The 16,696-nt window shown below is 34.2% G+C and overlaps 1 protein-coding gene across 7 annotated transcripts in view; it reads left to right on the top strand.

Moving 5' to 3' along the window:
- CD36 (CD36 molecule (CD36 blood group)) overlaps positions 1-13,156 on the top strand; it is a 190,822-nt gene extending 177,666 nt beyond the window's left edge. For all 7 annotated transcript variants that reach the window (XM_063605948.1, XM_063605949.1, XM_008976331.7 and 4 more), the window contains 9 exons: positions 513-604; positions 2,544-2,590; positions 6,020-6,089; positions 7,031-7,218; positions 7,999-8,117; positions 8,852-8,925; positions 9,432-9,486; positions 10,073-10,237; positions 12,507-13,156. In XM_063605948.1, coding sequence (XP_063462018.1) covers positions 513-604; positions 2,544-2,590; positions 6,020-6,089; positions 7,031-7,218; positions 7,999-8,117; positions 8,852-8,925; positions 9,432-9,486; positions 10,073-10,237 — 810 coding nt within the window. In that variant the 3' untranslated portion in view covers positions 12,507-13,156. The remainder of the gene's footprint in view (positions 1-512; positions 605-2,543; positions 2,591-6,019; positions 6,090-7,030; positions 7,219-7,998; positions 8,118-8,851; positions 8,926-9,431; positions 9,487-10,072; positions 10,238-12,506) is intronic.
- Positions 13,157-16,696: the final 3,540 nt, after the last annotated feature.

The following is a 16,696-nucleotide window of genomic DNA, read 5'->3' on the forward strand; positions in this document are numbered from 1 at the left end:
AAATGAATGTAGAAAGCCATAATGAATCAAATTCATTCTGATTTTAACTCAATACTCATAGCTCTTTCTTTGGCTAATGCTTTAACTTTTGGATGTCTAATTTTTATCATTTTAGTAACCACTTATTATCATTTTAGTAACCACTTATTAATGATTGTAACATTTAGAATACCCCTAGAAATCATTGTTCTTATAGGTTTGTTCAATGTCCCTCACCTCAACATAGTAAGAATAGTGATCAAAATGCCCTCATTGGCTTAATTATGACAGAGTGCTAGAGTTCACATCATGTCAGTTTCTGATATGTATCTTCTTTGTCGCAGCATCTAGCACTTATTTCTAGGCACCTTTCACAATTTTTAAGGCCAATAATTTAAAAAAATGTATTGCAGATGTATTTCAAGTCATTTGAGTAACCAGTGATTGAGAAATGTGAAAGTGAGTTATGTATTGTACAACTTTGAAAAAATGACTTGTTGTAGAAGTAACATTTTCCCATACATATATTTCAGTACAACAATACTGCAGATGGAGTTTATAAAGTTTTCAATGGAAAAGATAACATAAGTAAAGTTGCCATAATCGACACATATAAAGGTAAAAGGTAAGTATTCTGGTAAAATGTGCATGTATGTTACTAGGGTACTCTTAAGCAGGAATAGTATTCATTTAACATCTCATAAGACATAGGCATCAACCTATAGAACAGACCTGGTTATAATTCAGCTCTGGAAACTCCTGTTCTGCTAGGTATTAACTCTTTAGTTGTGGTAACTGGTGAGTTCACACCAGTGCATAGCTGCTGACTATCAGTTCCACTTTAAGGTTTGGTTCACCTTTCTGCACAGGTTATGGTTGTGTTACATAAATCCCCAAAGGGACTATTTTTTCATCTCTGCTACTTATCCAGCATTACAGTATAATTATTCTTACAATTAGATAACCATAAATGAAAAGGTAAAAAAAAAAAAAACACATCAACTGATTGTGTAGTAGATGGAAACTTTTTTTTTACTTTTTAAATCGAGCATATCGAATTCCATATTCCAGTGGCATGACCTAAATGTGTCTATAAAGACGGAAGCTTAATGAATCCAGGCAAGTGCCTTCATGACCTTCCCCCTGCAAATAGTCTTTAAATAATTTTCCATATTGATAACTCAGCTTTTTTAACTTTATCAATGCAAAAATAGAATGAATATTTCAAGTGCAGTTCTACAATGTAAATACAAAATGTGAAAATGAAGACTTTGCCAACTTTAAAGTGGTAAAATAACAAATCAGCTTCCTGAGCCATTATTTCCTTTTTTTTTCTAGCTCCAGCCTATTCACCTAAAGAATTTATAATTTATCATATATGTAAACTAGGAAGAACCCTAATAAATATCAGGGGAATAAGCTTTCTTCTCCATAAAATTAACAATTGTGTGTTTGACTAGTTTTTTTCTGAAAAAGAATAAAGTGATCAAAACCAAAAGAGATGAAATGTTTTTATTAATATAAAGCAACCCCTACCTCAAACTGAGTCTATCTAATGATTGCTTTTAACAGCTAAATATTACTAGTGGAGTACTTTTTCTTCTAAAGAGTCCACAGTTACATATTTTTATAGAAAAAGTCAGTAGAGGGAAAAAAACACTTCTAAGTATTCACTTAAAAGGAAATCACAGCAATTTTTTATATTGAGAAATAACGAGCATTTCACTCTAATATTACAGAGAGACGTGGAGGGGAGTTGCAAAGCGCTCCTAATTAGAGTAAGAATTTCACATCATTTTAAGATTGTAAGGTTGATTTAACTCATGGCAAGACTGAACACGATTAACCACTTATTTTGTTTAAGCAATGGCTTGTCTTGACATGTCACTGTCAGGAGTGGAAAAAAAGTTTTTCCATCACCAAAAAGTGAGGATGCAGGGAAAATATTACTATTGTTTTTATCATTTCCAGATATATATAGCTTATTTAGACAGCAAAGTATAAATTAATAAACTCTTTCCTACTTTAACGCCAGTCCACGAGAGAATTAAAGGGAGGAAGGGGCAAGAATATAAATTAATCATCTACATGTTTTGAATGTTTGCTGATCCAAACATCTGCTTCTTTCCTCTTCCCTGCTTCTCTCTTCTGCCTGCCTTGTACTGAGCTTATATCAGTTACCCACTTAACACTTTCCTTCTATTCATTCTGAACACTTATACTACTGAGTAATTCATGTATCCCATTGGAAAAAAAAAATTTTCCCCTAAGTAGAGATCTAAGTTTCTGATAAATGTTTTTAATTTTTTTCTTATTCCAAGATGTTTCTAATTAACACCTGGCAGTTTTTATTTTATGATCTTGCTACCTAATGGCATCAGGTACATTGCAATAAGATAAAAGGTTCAAACAAAACAAACAGAATTGAACATTTCTTAAACTTAGTACTTGTCACATTTAAATGCATCATATTAACAGAAGTATTGAATTACAATAGAAAAAGTAATGTAAGAAAGGTAGTCTTTAAATAAGAATGTTTATTCATTGTCTTTTTCTATTCCTAGGAATCTGTCCTATTGGGAAAGTCACTGCGACATGATTAATGGTACAGGTAAGAATATTTGTTTTGTGGTCATCACAGTGAATCCACCTCCCTTTCCCACAAATCCACCGTTGTACTGACAGTGTTCTGAAAGTTGAGGGTGTGTGTTTACTTGCCTTTATATCCCCACAACAAAATTCAGAGTCACTATTTGTATATAGGCTAAATGTCTGTTCAATGTGATGGGATTTGTAAAGATTAATCATAAAAAATTAGCCCTTACTGCATGATTCAGAGAAATGTTTGCTTTGTAAAAACTTTACTGCCATCCTGGCAACAGAAGTAAATGGTAAAAAACAAACAACAACAAAAAACACTTTAGTTACATTTCAAATATTTTATAAATAGTATACAGATAAGTTAGAATTGAAAGAATTTTTAAAAAGCTAATTACAACATAGAAAACATATCTAAGCAAGGCTTATAGCTGAGATAGAATAAAGTTGCAAGACAGAACCATCCATTTTTGGATAAGGTGGTCAGAATCAGAGAGAAAACAATAACAAAGTCAGATGTCTTCTTAACTGTGAAAAATATATGTAAAAAATGAGCATTCATAAACTTAGATTTAGGGTATGGTTAGATCAGGTTTATTCTCCTTCAGGAAAAGCAAAGTACAGATATGCCTATTAGTTTAAGAATTAAGATTTTTAAAAAGCAATGGGAGGCTGGTCACGGTGGCTCATGTCTATAATCCCAGCACTTTGGGAGACCAAGGCAGGTAGACTATTTGTGCCCCAGAGGTTGAGACCAGCCTGGGCAACATGGCAAAATCCCATCTCTACAAAAAAAATACAAATATTAGCTGGGTGTGCTGGCACACGCTTTTAGTTCTGGCTACTTGGGAGGCTGAGGCAGGAGGATCACTTGATTCCAGGAGGTGGAGGCTGCAGTGAGCTATAATTGTGCCTCTGCACTCTAGCCTGGGCAATAGTGTGAGACCCTGTCTCAAAAAAAAAAAAAAAAGTGGGAATCGAATACCATGAAGTAATTAGGCAAGCTTTCAACTACTAGGAAACAAAAGCATGAAGTTTAGAAAATTAGGGAATATCCCATAGGAAAATGATATAACAAAGATAAAGACACTTAAGTAAAAATGAAGTACAGAGAATGTTTACTTTGCCAAAGGTATGATTATTGACTTCGTATGCGTACTTGATTCTATCATTGCCTTGTAGGAAATGATAAACAAAAAAAGCAAACAAAAAAAAAACAGCAAAAACACTGTTGGATTTGCAGGTTTTTTTTTTTTTTTTTTTGAGACATAGTCTGGCTCTGTCGCCAGGCTGGAGTGCAGTGGTGTGATCTCGGCTCACTGCAACCTCTGCCTCCCGGGGTTCAAGTGATTCTCCTACCTCAATCTCATGAGTAGTTGGGACTACAGGCATGTGCCACCACACCCAGCTAATTTTTGTATTTTTAGTAGAGACGGTTTCACCATGTTGGCCAGGATGGTCTTGATCTCTTGACCTTGTGATCCGCCACCCTCGGCCTCCCAAAGTGCTGGGATTACAGGCTTGAGCCACCACACCTGGCCAAGGCTTTGCAGGGTTTTGAGCCATAGGAGTGGGCAAATAAGCTATTTTCTAAGTAAAGCATTTCTGGAAATAAATTTTCAAGTCCTCAATACTACCAATGCTAGTAGTTGTATAAGCGGAATACTTAGTCCTTAGATGCAGAGATAAATATACTGTGTTAATCCTAGTAAAGGATTCTTTAAGGAGAAAAATCTTTAAAAAGAAGATTCATTGACAATAATAGAAATGCATGAGCATCAGGCATGATGTTAAAAATATCTATGGGGAAAATAGGGCTGATACAAACTAGGAAAAGAGGGAATTTGGACAGAGCAGGGGATGATCCCTGTGAGAGAGATTCTTGCTTATGGCACTAGGGAAAAGAAAGTAATAAAACAGTAAGGTTCTAATGTGTTTTCATCGTAATTTAGAAGTGCATCCTCTTTACCTTCTTCAGTAAGTTTGAAAAGACTTAAAGTATTGGTATACATTTAGAATGTTTCTTTTGGGAGGACAGAAAAAAAGCTCTGCAAATATCAGCTATGTTGCAGTCATTGTCCATGGTAGTTGCTGGGTATAATTAGGACACAATCTTCAATGATATTTTAGATAATGATCTTAAAAGCTTTTCAATGCATTTTTCTTTAATTATTAAGGAAATGGAAAAGCAGTTGTTGTCAATGTCCATATGGGGGCTTATATTTTACTTGTCACAAGAGTGTACACTAATGAAAACAAGGTCACAAGGTTGACACACTTGCCAGAGAAAGAACCTACAATGCATAATCAAAGATGAGACTTACCATTTAAAACTCATTCAATGATGGCTCGTATTAGTGATATTCATGTGAGAAGTACATGGAGGAGTTAACTATTTCTTCATATATCCAATGTTTGCCATGGATCATAGCTGTAGCAAAAAGTAAATTCAATAAATGACTTTTTTAATACACTTTCAAAGCATTTGAAGTTCTGTTTAGTGAGAGAACTTTAGTAAATATTTTTGGAAGTATTAATCAGCCATTAGGACAAATGAGAAAAAAAATCACTACAAATAAATGTGGACATGGCAGGAGATCCAAATGAACTTCACTGGAAGAAAAGTGCCACTCTACTGGTGGGGTAGGGCATTTCAAAAAACAAACACAATGTTAGCCTTAACATTTCGTGTTTAAGTTTCTTTTATTTTGTACCATTAAATATGTATAGTATGTAGATTTGTTGTTGACAATAGCAGCCGCCAGCCATATGTAACTGTTAAGGACTCAAAATCTGGCTAGTATGATTTGAAATGTGCTGTAAATATAAAATGCACAGTGGATTTTGAGACTTTAAGAATTTAAAATATTTTATAATGGTTACATGTTAAAATATTTTGGATATTAATAAGTTAAATATAGTTTTGTTTTGTTTGAGACAAAGTTTTCCACTTGTCGCCCAGGCTGGAGTGCAATGGCATGATCTTGGCTCACTGCAGTATCCGCCTCCTGGGTGCAAGCAATTATCCTGCCTCAGGATAGCTGGGATTACAAGTGCCTACCTCAGGATAGCTGAGGCAGGCCTATCCTGCCTCAGGATAGCTGCCTCCCAAGTAGCTGGGATTACAAGCGCCTACCACCACACCCAGCTAATTTTGTGTATTTTTAGTAGAGACGGGGTTTCACCATGTAGGCCAGGCTGGTCTCAAACTCCTGACCTCAGGTGATCCACCCGCCTTGGCCTTCCAAAGTGCTGGGCTTGCAGGCATGAGCCAGCATGCCTGGCCAGTTATTTCTTTTTACCTTTTAAAAATGTGGCTGCTAGATAAATTACTTAGGCAGTTTGCATTACATTTCTATGGACTACACTGGAGGAGAGATTTCTAGGTTTTTTTCTAGAACACATATTACATCTAATCATTTGCCACTCGATTTTTAAACAGATGCAGCCTCATTTCCACCTTTTGTTGAGAAAAGCCAGGTATTGCAGTTCTTTTCTTCTGATATTTGCAGGTAAGACAGATACTGAAGTATGTCTGAGTCAGACCCTAGGTGACAAAATGCAGACCAAGAAACTTAAACACAGCATAGGAAATTCATCATGTTTATTAACTAACTCTTTGCAAAATGTTCTTCTGCATCCTCCAATTTTTAATAGTACAAATCATTTTTTTTGCCATTTCTATCTAAGCAAGAACCATTTTGCCTTTTAAAAACTAAACTAGTAGTCTATTAACGATCAAGTCCAGAAGGGCGTGCCCAATCTTTCTAAAGACATACAGAGAAGATGATGCAAATGTAACAGAACTGTGTTAATGTGCTCTGCTCAGATTTGTGGGGCCCAGTAGATAACACACAAGCACTGGAGCCTTTACCACTACCCTTGAGCCCAAGCTCTGTCCCTAAAGACTGTATGCTTGTGGGTAGGCATTTAACATATCTGAATTTTTTTCTTATCTGTACAATTTAAGACAGCAGTATTTCTTCATATACGTGTATCTGGGGATAAGAAAAAAATGTGTATTGAACCCTATGATAGACACTTGGTAAACGATGGAAATGTACCAGGTATATATCCAGCATGTATATGCATACACTCCAGTGAGTGGTCTTTCTTTCCAGGATTAATTAAGCCGTGAAAGAAACTATTTCATTTAAACTGATCACAAAGTATTTGAAGGAAGTCCTATAAATATTTACTCTATTGGATAAATTGCCTGTGAGAAGTAACTTGGGTATAAATAAACATGGTACTTCACAAACAAGAATAGTTCATGCTTGGCTATTGAGTTTTAGTATGTGTTAAAATTTCCCAATCACTTTTTTTCTAAGAATGAAACAAGAATTTAAAAGAGTATATGGTGTTTCTAAGTTAAAACAAGAATAAGAAAAAATGAATCTCCAGAATGTAAGTTCAGGTTCCTGGAATGCAGCTCTTTTTTCTCTGTATTTAGGTCAATCTATGCTGTATTTGAATCCGACGTTAATCTGAAAGGAATCCCTGTGTATAGATTTGTTCTTCCATCCAAGGCCTTTGCCTCTCCAGTTGAAAACCCAGACAACTATTGTTTCTGCACAGAAAAAATTATCTCAAAAAATTGTACATCATATGGTGTGCTAGACATCAGCAAATGCAAAGAAGGTGAGTAAATATCCTCAGTAGCACAGTCCATATCATAATTTGTGATATTCTTTAAGATGAGAACTTTACCATAATCCTTTAGCAACCAAAATTTAAAATATATCATAATTTGTGATATTCTTTAAAATGAGAACTTTACCATAATCCTTTAGCAACCAAAATTTAAAATTAAAGTAAGAAAGTAATTAGGGCAGAAGAATGGTGGCAGAAAATTTTAGTGCTGATTTTGTATTTTGGGAAGATCCCACTTGTGTTTCAGTATTACAAAATTTAGTTAAAACCACACCAGTATTTCCTTGTGGCTGCTTTTAGATTTAGGGTGAAATGAAAATAATTCCGAGAACACATTAAACATCCTGTTATTCATCTGTCCTAACGTTTTTCACAGGAAAATGGTACAGGTAAATGTATTTTCAGTATGTATCTAAAGCTAGAGTTAAACATAAAATTTGGAGACTAGCTTATCCCGTACATATTTATCATACTAACATGGGTGTGGAAGAAGAAAGAAAAAACTAGTGTTAAATAAATTCTTAGTCCATAGACATATTACTGCCTGAAAGCTTTATATATTGAAAATTAATACTGAAGGAGTTTACAGTAGAAATCAACTGACATAATTCTTCCCCACCCATGTTAAAAACCATGTATTTTTTAATGCAAGAAGCTTTAGTTTTGTGGAAATATTTTTTGAGTTATATGTGAAATGAAGGAAGTTATTAATTCCAATTGACTCTTAAAACTTGTTAATTCCAATTGACTCTTAAAACTTGTCTTCAGGGAGACCTGTGTACATTTCACTTCCTCATTTTCTGTATGCAAGTCCTGATGTTTCAGAACCTATTGATGGATTAAACCCAAATGAAGAAGAACATAGGACATACTTGGATATTGAACCTGTAAGAAAACACATTATTGATCTGATTTGGTTGATATTTTTAAAAATACAATACAATTGAAATAAAAATAATCTTGTCGATGATTATTTATTCAATAAATAATCATATTTATTGAATCACATTCTTGAAAGTTACTGAAACTTAGGTCGATTTCTTCCTATTGTTTATGAAGTGATTCTAATTGGCTTAAAATAATTTTATATAAATATTTAGATGAGGAGTTATTGTATATTATGCAAAAGTCAAAGAGTATATGTGAGTTTGACTATACTTATTGTCAAAATCTATAAAATTGTTGTAGTGCAACAGTTTTAATCATCTTTATTTTTGTATCTTCCTTTTCAAAAAGTAAATGAAATTCTAGGATTTTAGTAGTTATGTTTTAGTTTAAACAATGACACATGGATTCTAACTGAATATATATTTGACCAGGAATTATCTGAGATCTTATATTTTGTTGCTGATTTTTGATTTTTTTAAAACCATTTCAAGTAACTCACAATCACAAATCTAACTAACTAAAACCTTGACATTCGATTGGGCAAATAAATTGTGTGTATCTATATGGATGCATGTGTATATAAATATAACTATATATGCAGTTTTTAAAGTTTCAATTAGTCCTGTTTAACCTTAAGTTACTACCTTCTCTTCTGCTGTAAGAAAAATAAGTTTTAAATAGTATAAAAGAATGTTTTTAAAAGTTGGTAATTATTTAGTTGTTCTCTTTTTAGATAACTGGATTCACTTTACAATTTGCAAAACGGCTGCAGGTCAACCTATTGGTCAAGCCATCAAAAAAAATTCAGTGAGTCTCTTGAAAATGGTTATTTTGATATGATCTGTAGTATCGTAGTATCTTCTTGTAAGAACATGAGTAAATCTATGTAAGTAAGTGGAAATAACATCTGATATCAACTTATCTTTAGCTTAACGTCACCAATCATTATTAAATGCTTATGACAAATTTCACAGATTTTGGAATGGTTTTATGGTTTTATTTGAGCATTTGATAGCATCTCTTATTTTGTTAGCTGCCCAAATATTTCTATGACAATAATTTTTGGAATTCATATTTCAGTTCCCCGAGAATTTATTGAAAGGAAAAATCCACACTTGGGAAAAAAATCAATGTGATTAGAAGACATATAAGAGCAAAGGAAGTCAAAAACAACTATATTAAAATTTAAATGAGTCATTACAGGAACAAAATCAAATTAGCAACAGCAACTAATTTATGAACATTTATTTTAAAGTTTGTTATATATAAATATTAGTTTATATGTTCATAATTATTTTCAACGTATATTACAGAGTATTAAAGAATCTGAAGAGGAACTATATTGTGCCTATTCTTTGGCTTAATGAGGTTTGTATTTGCAGCTGTTAGTCATTAAAAACAACCTTCTTTGTATATAAACAAGCTCTTGATGTTTCAAAAGAATGTATAGTATTTAAAGCTATATGTATTTCCATTACCCATATGGATGAGTATACATTTATTTAACCTATTTGAGATGATCCAATTGAACAAAAACATTTCCTATCATTTAAGATTTTCTTCAAAAATGCATCTATTAAACACATTTTCTTGTTGTAACATTTGTCTTAGGACAGTCTATCCTATTGCCTGACAAGGTATTTTTACTATAAATCCATGCATTGATAGCTATAAAAATAGGAAAAGCATTGAATAAGTCTTTGGAGCAAATGAAACTGTTGACCCTTTGATAGTTCTGAAGAGCAAATGAATCCCAGTACATTGAAGAGTACCGTACTCTATCTGACACTTAATTGCCTTTCTTGACTTGCAAAAGGAATTCCATTAACTTGCCTTATAGATACTGATGACTAACACCAATAGAGGTGTTAGAAAAAAGGGTGATAGGCAATTGAAGGGTTTATTTTGTTTTACTAATGTACCCAAATAATGTTGATTATTAACTTGATTACAGACTGGGACCATTGGTGATGAGAAGGCAAACATGTTCAGAAGTCAAGTAACTGGAAAAATAAACCTCCTTGGCCTGATAGAAATGATCTTACTCAGTGTTGGTGTGGTGATGTTTGTTGCTTTTATGATTTCATATTGTGCATGCAGATCGAAAACAATAAAATAAGTAAGTATGTACCAAAAAATATTGCTTCAATAATATTAGCTTATATATTACTTGTTTTCATTTTATCAAAGAGAAGTTACATATTAGGCCATATGTATTTCTAGACATGTCTAGCCACTGATCATTTTTAAATATAGGTAAATAAACCTATAAATATTATCATGCAGATCACTAAAGTATATCTTTAATTCTGGGAGAAATGAGATAAAAGATGTACTTGTGACCATTGTAACAATAGCACAAATAAAGCACTTGTGCCAAAGTTGTCCAAAATTGACTGGTTCATTTCTCAATTATATAGCTAGTTATATATTATCTGATATTTAAAAATAATTGACTAGGAAATGGTTTCATAAGAACAGGATTGCTGCATGTAGACATGCTGGCCGTGCATTTTCCAAATCCAGAAAAGTCCTGAACAAAAATTTGAATATAATAGTATCAGGAAATAGGGGAAAATAGTGTTCAACATAGTAGAACCAAGTACTCAGAGTGGTGTACAAGAGTTTTGGCAGAATTGTAGAGAGACTTTAGGCCTCTATGCTTTAGATATTAGTGTCCATGCACTCTTAAAGATGAATGAATGCCTGACCTTTCCTAAAGGAAAACCTTTTTTTAGTTATCACAGGTAGCATTGGTGTTGCCTGTGGGGGAGAATTTTTTACTTTCTCCCTATTTTTCTTCAGCCCACCTCAAGGCAATGTAAATAAAAGCAGTATGTGTGTTATAATAACTTATTTAGTTGTTTACTGTGTGCCAGTACCATGCTAAAGATTCTTTATCTCACATGATCCCTAATACAATTTCATGATTTTCCAATAGCCTGGATTCATCAGCATCCATTCTATCTTCTAGAGATGTTCCATGAAATCATCACACATTTTAATTGTTTATGATGACCAAAGCATAAATCAGTGAAAGTGGAATTTGGGGACCAATAATTTCCTTTTGTGAGATGGAGAGCTTGTGTTTGAAAAGGCAACCTAATTTTTGGTTCTAATCACTTCTACCACTATTTAGTCACCAAAAAGACAATAATTCTGCATCCAAACTATTTGGACAGAATGGCTTCAAAATGCTAGCCTAAAATGTTCACATTATAAAAAGTTAAATATTACCTTCAATACCTGTCAGTAGCCTACTGACAAATTATGACTAAACAAAGGTATTTGTATGACTAGGTAATAGAAAAGATCATCCGCTGAAAAGTAAAACAAAATAACAAAAAAACTTGTCCTAATGGGAAAGCATGCTTAATAAAAGGAAATGCAGAAGTTATAAACATGTTTTGTAAGTATTCAGAATTAAAATTATGTGATACATTTTTATGATTGCTTAATGATCCTTGGATGTCAGATTCCTTGGGTCTATTTATAGCTAAATTATAATGAAAAATTCAAGGCTTGCTGGAGCAACTTTGTCAACAAATATATTAGTTTTGCTTATATATTTGATTTTTATGAGGAAAAATTACTACCCTTTTTTACAAGCAGAGAATAAACTGTTGATTACTTGATTTACTAGATTTAGAAGAATCACAAAAGATGTAGATTTTCTTAAGCAAAATTCAGCTCTTAATATCATAAAAATTATATCTTTGGGCAGATTTGTAAACAATAGGAACAAGTAAGAAGACAGGTATGTAAGAAGGAGCAAAGTGTAAGACGGTGGAGCTTTAATGTGTGGTTTTACTCAGGGGGTCACAAGAAAATAACCCAATGGTCCTTTTGAAAGTAGGACATACACCTTTAAATGGAAGTTGGTCTGAAGGGTGTGGAAATGCTGGTCCAGGGCAGATGCACTTTAGCTACCATTCCTTGCCTGGTGTGTGCTTGTCTTGAGGGTTGAGAAGCACCCTTCTTATGTGCCTTTCTGGAATGGGAATGTGTTTTGCCCTATTGGTGAAGTCCGTTAGAGAACTTCTCTCTGCAGCTAGAGAAATTGAACTGATTAATAAAAAGTATGATATCTAAGATATACTGCCACTCTACAGGCAGTAAATGATTCTTCACATTTGTGCACCAGCTACATTATGACCCTTGGTAATACCGACCAACAGGATGAAAATTGGATATGCTTTACTTTTACAAAGCACACCTTATCTTTTAGTTGAAGAAATGGTGGCACTATTTCCTTTTTTGCACTAAGCAACTGCACATTTCAAAAGGATTATTGAGATGTTATGAAAATCTCTACCTTGCACAAAAAAAAACCCAGCAGCTTTTAAAATTCATGATTTCCACAACTGAATTGATTTCCGTTTCTACAGACCTGGCTCAAGCACAAACCAATTTGTGTTGTTCTGATTCAATAATTGGTTTCTGGGTGGCCAATTCAGAAGAAGAGTGGACATGCTCAACAAATCCTAGGCCCTGCATTCCTGTCATCCTCATCCGGGGGAAACACCATCATCCCAGTAGCTGCCCTATTCAACTGCAACAGTCTCCAGGACCATCAGCATACTGCATTTCATGTGCACCAAATATTTTGAAAGACATTTATAAATAATTGGCTTATGACTCATATTTCTCTATGAATACCTTCATACAACAGGTATAACTCTTTTCTTTATGGGCTTAAATATTTTGTCACTGATCCTGCAAATGGACATCATTTTAGCACACTAGCGGTTTATATTTTAAGGACCTTCATTCTCTGTTCTGCACCTCTTCTGGAAATTGAGTAAATTTTGCTTTTTTTTTTTTTTACTCAGTTGCAACTTACGCTTGGCATCTTCAGAATGCTTTTCTAGCATTAAGAGATGTAAATGATAAAGGAATTATTGTATGAAATGATAAAGGAATTGTATGAAATATTACAAAGCGTAGACTATGCATTGTTATTCATTATAATATTTTTTGCTATCATAATCGCCTCATAAAGACAGGTTTCAGCCATTAAAATATGTTCTTCCTTAAATACCTGTGCTTTTTCTAGTTCCTGTTGTCATAAAATGTTTATCCTAATTTTCTCTCTGAAGTATATTTTATCTGAATCCACATTTCTTTATAAATCCATAGTCCTTGCTGAAATATGCTTTCTAAATTTCTACCACTTTGTTCTAGGCTAATTTTTTAAGCTAATTGGATGAAGAACAAAAAGACATTTGGTTTCATCCTTTACAGCAGTAGGACAATTGCAAAGGTTTTTCCTTTTTCATAAGGAGACACATTAATAGGTAACTCTGCTTTCTTGAGCAGGGGTTCACTTATTCTGAAAGCATTAGTTCTCCTAAAAAGCTCCAGCATAGAAAGGGAAGACAAACCAAATTCTATCTTGTGTTTTACCCATAGAAGGATACAGGACAAAGGAATAGTAACTGGCCTGTTTGGATACTAAAATTGAAAATAACTTTTAGCCTCCTTATGATAGCCGCCAGAGTAAATGTTGAGCATTACTATAGAAAAGCCACAAACCAAGAATCTACCTGTTTGGAAAGATCTTTTGCATCTCTGAAGGTGCTTAAAGCATACTTAGTGCCTTTCCTTTTAACTGGGAAGATAAAAGTATCTGTCCAAGATATTAATATGTAAGATAACATTGTAGACATGTTCTTCTGATAATACAAGGTTTATTCTATTTGCATTAGGACATTTGTGGACATGTCCATCTAATATAAAGGAAAGTTTTTTAATCATTGAGACATGTAGGGCTGAGTTATATAATGTAGAAACTTCTAAAGATAATTGGATGAGAATATACATATTGACCTGTATATTATGACTAATCATGACTCAGATCTTAATACAGGGATGATCTCATAGCATTTAGATATCAGAAAAGGTTTTGACCTATATGTCTTCAATATTGTTTGAATACATGTATAATCTTTATCATTCCTCAGTGTTTCATTTCTCAAATTCTGTAAAAGGAATATAAGAGGAAAGACAATTCATATACAAAGACAACGAGATTAAAAATATGCAGTAGGAAAAATAATTACTTAAGGGGAGATTTTTTTACATGAAATCTGGGCTTTGGATGTGTGTGTGTGTGCGTGCACACATATGCACTGTGGTGGGAGTGGGGCAATTTGGGGAATATGTTACATGTGTGACTTTGTTTCGCCCTGGCGAAGTGAATGTTGTTCAGAAAGGGTAAATGTTTGGACACTTGCAATTGCTCATGGATGAATTTGTATGTTTTAGTCATAGAAAAATTGTACCCTTTGATAGAAGCACATTTTCTTTCCAAAGTTGGTTATTAACCACAGAATTATAGCAGGTATTCATAACTTAAGTTTGAAAATCAATAGCATCTGCAAATGGATTAACAGATTAGAGAATCAACAGCATCGGAAAATAGGTTAATGCATATTGCTTCTAACAAGTGCATGAAGAAATAGAAGAAGCTATGTAGCTTTCAGTTCTGACAGAAAAGGGTGAAGGAGGGTATCATTTCAAGAAAAAAAAATAGCTATGCACACAATGGTTATCTCTGAAAATATTTGTATTAAGATGTATATACATGGCCAGGCATGGTGGCTCATGCCTGTAATCCCAGCACTTTGGGAGGCAGGTGGATCACGAGGTCAGGAGATCAAGACCATCCTGGCCAACATGGTGAAACCTCATCTCTACTAAAAATACAAAAATGAGCGGGGTGTGGTGGCCCATGCCTGTAGTCCCAGCTGCTCGGGAGACTGAGGCAGGAGAATCTCTTGAGCCTGGGAAGCAGAGGTTGCAGTGAACCGAGATCGCGTCACTGCACTCCAGCCTGGTGACAGAGCGAGATTCCATCTCAAAAAAAAAAAAGTATGCACGTACAAATTTCTTAACCTGTTATCAATGTCTGAGCTACATAATTATCTTTCTAGTTGGAGTTTGTTTTAGGTGTGTACCAACTGACATTTCAGTTTTTCTGTTTGAAGTCCAATGTATTAGTGACTCTGTGGCTGCTCTCTTCACCTGCCCCTTGTGGCCTGTCTACAATTCTAAATGGATTTTGAACTCAATGTCGTCGCTTCTGGTTTCCTGCATATACCAACAGCATTACCTATGACTTTTTTTTTCCTGAGCTATTTTCACTGAGCTGAGCTAATGAACTAAAACTGAGTTATGTTTTATATTTGTATCAAATACATAAAAGGAATACTGCTTTTTCCTTTTGTGGCTCAAAGGTAGCTGCATTTTAAAATATTTGTGAAAATAAAAACTTTTGTTATTAGAAAAATGATTTTGCTTATTTTTATTTTTGAATGTAGTTGACTTCCATATTGTTTGATATTGTTACTATTGTTTTATATGAGCTATTATCCTTTCATGACTTATTTACATATCACTCCTATTTCCTTTTTCCAACTGTTCCCAGATGCTAGTAGTACAATCTACACATTGCAAAACATTTCATTCTGCATACTCATGAAGGGGGCTGTGACATAGGATAAATATATTTTAAAATTTTGCTTTAATTACATGAATCTTAGACAAACAGCCTCAACATCACCTGGGAACTTGTTAAAAATGCAGAATCTCTGGTTCTACCTCAGACCCACTGAATCAGAATCCACAGTTTAACAGGATCTTTAAGAAATTCATAGACACTCGAAATTTTGGAAAAGCCCTGATTTAAGTCACTGAAGTTTGACTAGCTGTAAGAGTTTTATTTGACCTGTTGCTGGTATTAGTTTGATGTATTAACAGAAGGACATAAACATACTGAGATGAGGGGGAAGTTCATCAGACCTGAAAATGTTGCTATAAATATCCCACTAAGTTTTATAATTTGCCCTGTTGAGCTTGTAAATATTTTCAAACAGTAATAAAGCTAATCTATATGTCAGAGTAGAGGGTGAAGTGGTATTAAACTTTATACTCCTTTGATTTGCTGGAATGTGTTATTTGATCTACTTGACAGTATTAATGACAAATATATATACTGCATGTAAAGTAATGAATAGGTTAGGAGCAGATAAGGGATACTAAAATTGGAGACAGGTCCTAGACTTTATCTGATATAAAAATTATTCATCTGAATAAAGAGATTCTTCAGGATCCAGTAGCTTTCTGTTTTATAAATGTATACTGAATAATAGCACTGGAGTTTTACTATGAGCACAAAACTGGGCTAGACTGCTAGATGGCCTGCTTGCCACATGTCTGCAGTGGAGTAGGGAGCAGGAGCAAGGGAGGGGATAAAGAGAAGAAAATTCAAAGAAGAGTATTTACAGTGGAAAAAGTCTATACTGTTATATAGAAAGTGAATGAGGAAGGCTGAGCACAGTGTCTCTTGCCAGTAATCCCAGCACGCTGGGAGGCCGAGGTGGGAGTATAGCTTGAGGACAGGAGTTTGTGACTAGCCCGGGCAACATAGCAAGACCCTGTCTCTACAAAAAAAATTTAAAAATTAGCTGCGTGTGATGGCATATATCTGTAGTCCCAGCTATTTGGGAGGCTGAGGCAGGAGGATCCCTTGAGCCCAGGAGTTTCAGGCTGTTGTGAGCTACGATCACACCACTGC

Source organism: Pan paniscus, chromosome 6 (genome assembly GCF_029289425.2).
Source record: "Pan paniscus chromosome 6, NHGRI_mPanPan1-v2.0_pri, whole genome shotgun sequence".
Taxonomy (NCBI): Eukaryota; Metazoa; Chordata; class Mammalia; order Primates; family Hominidae; genus Pan; species Pan paniscus.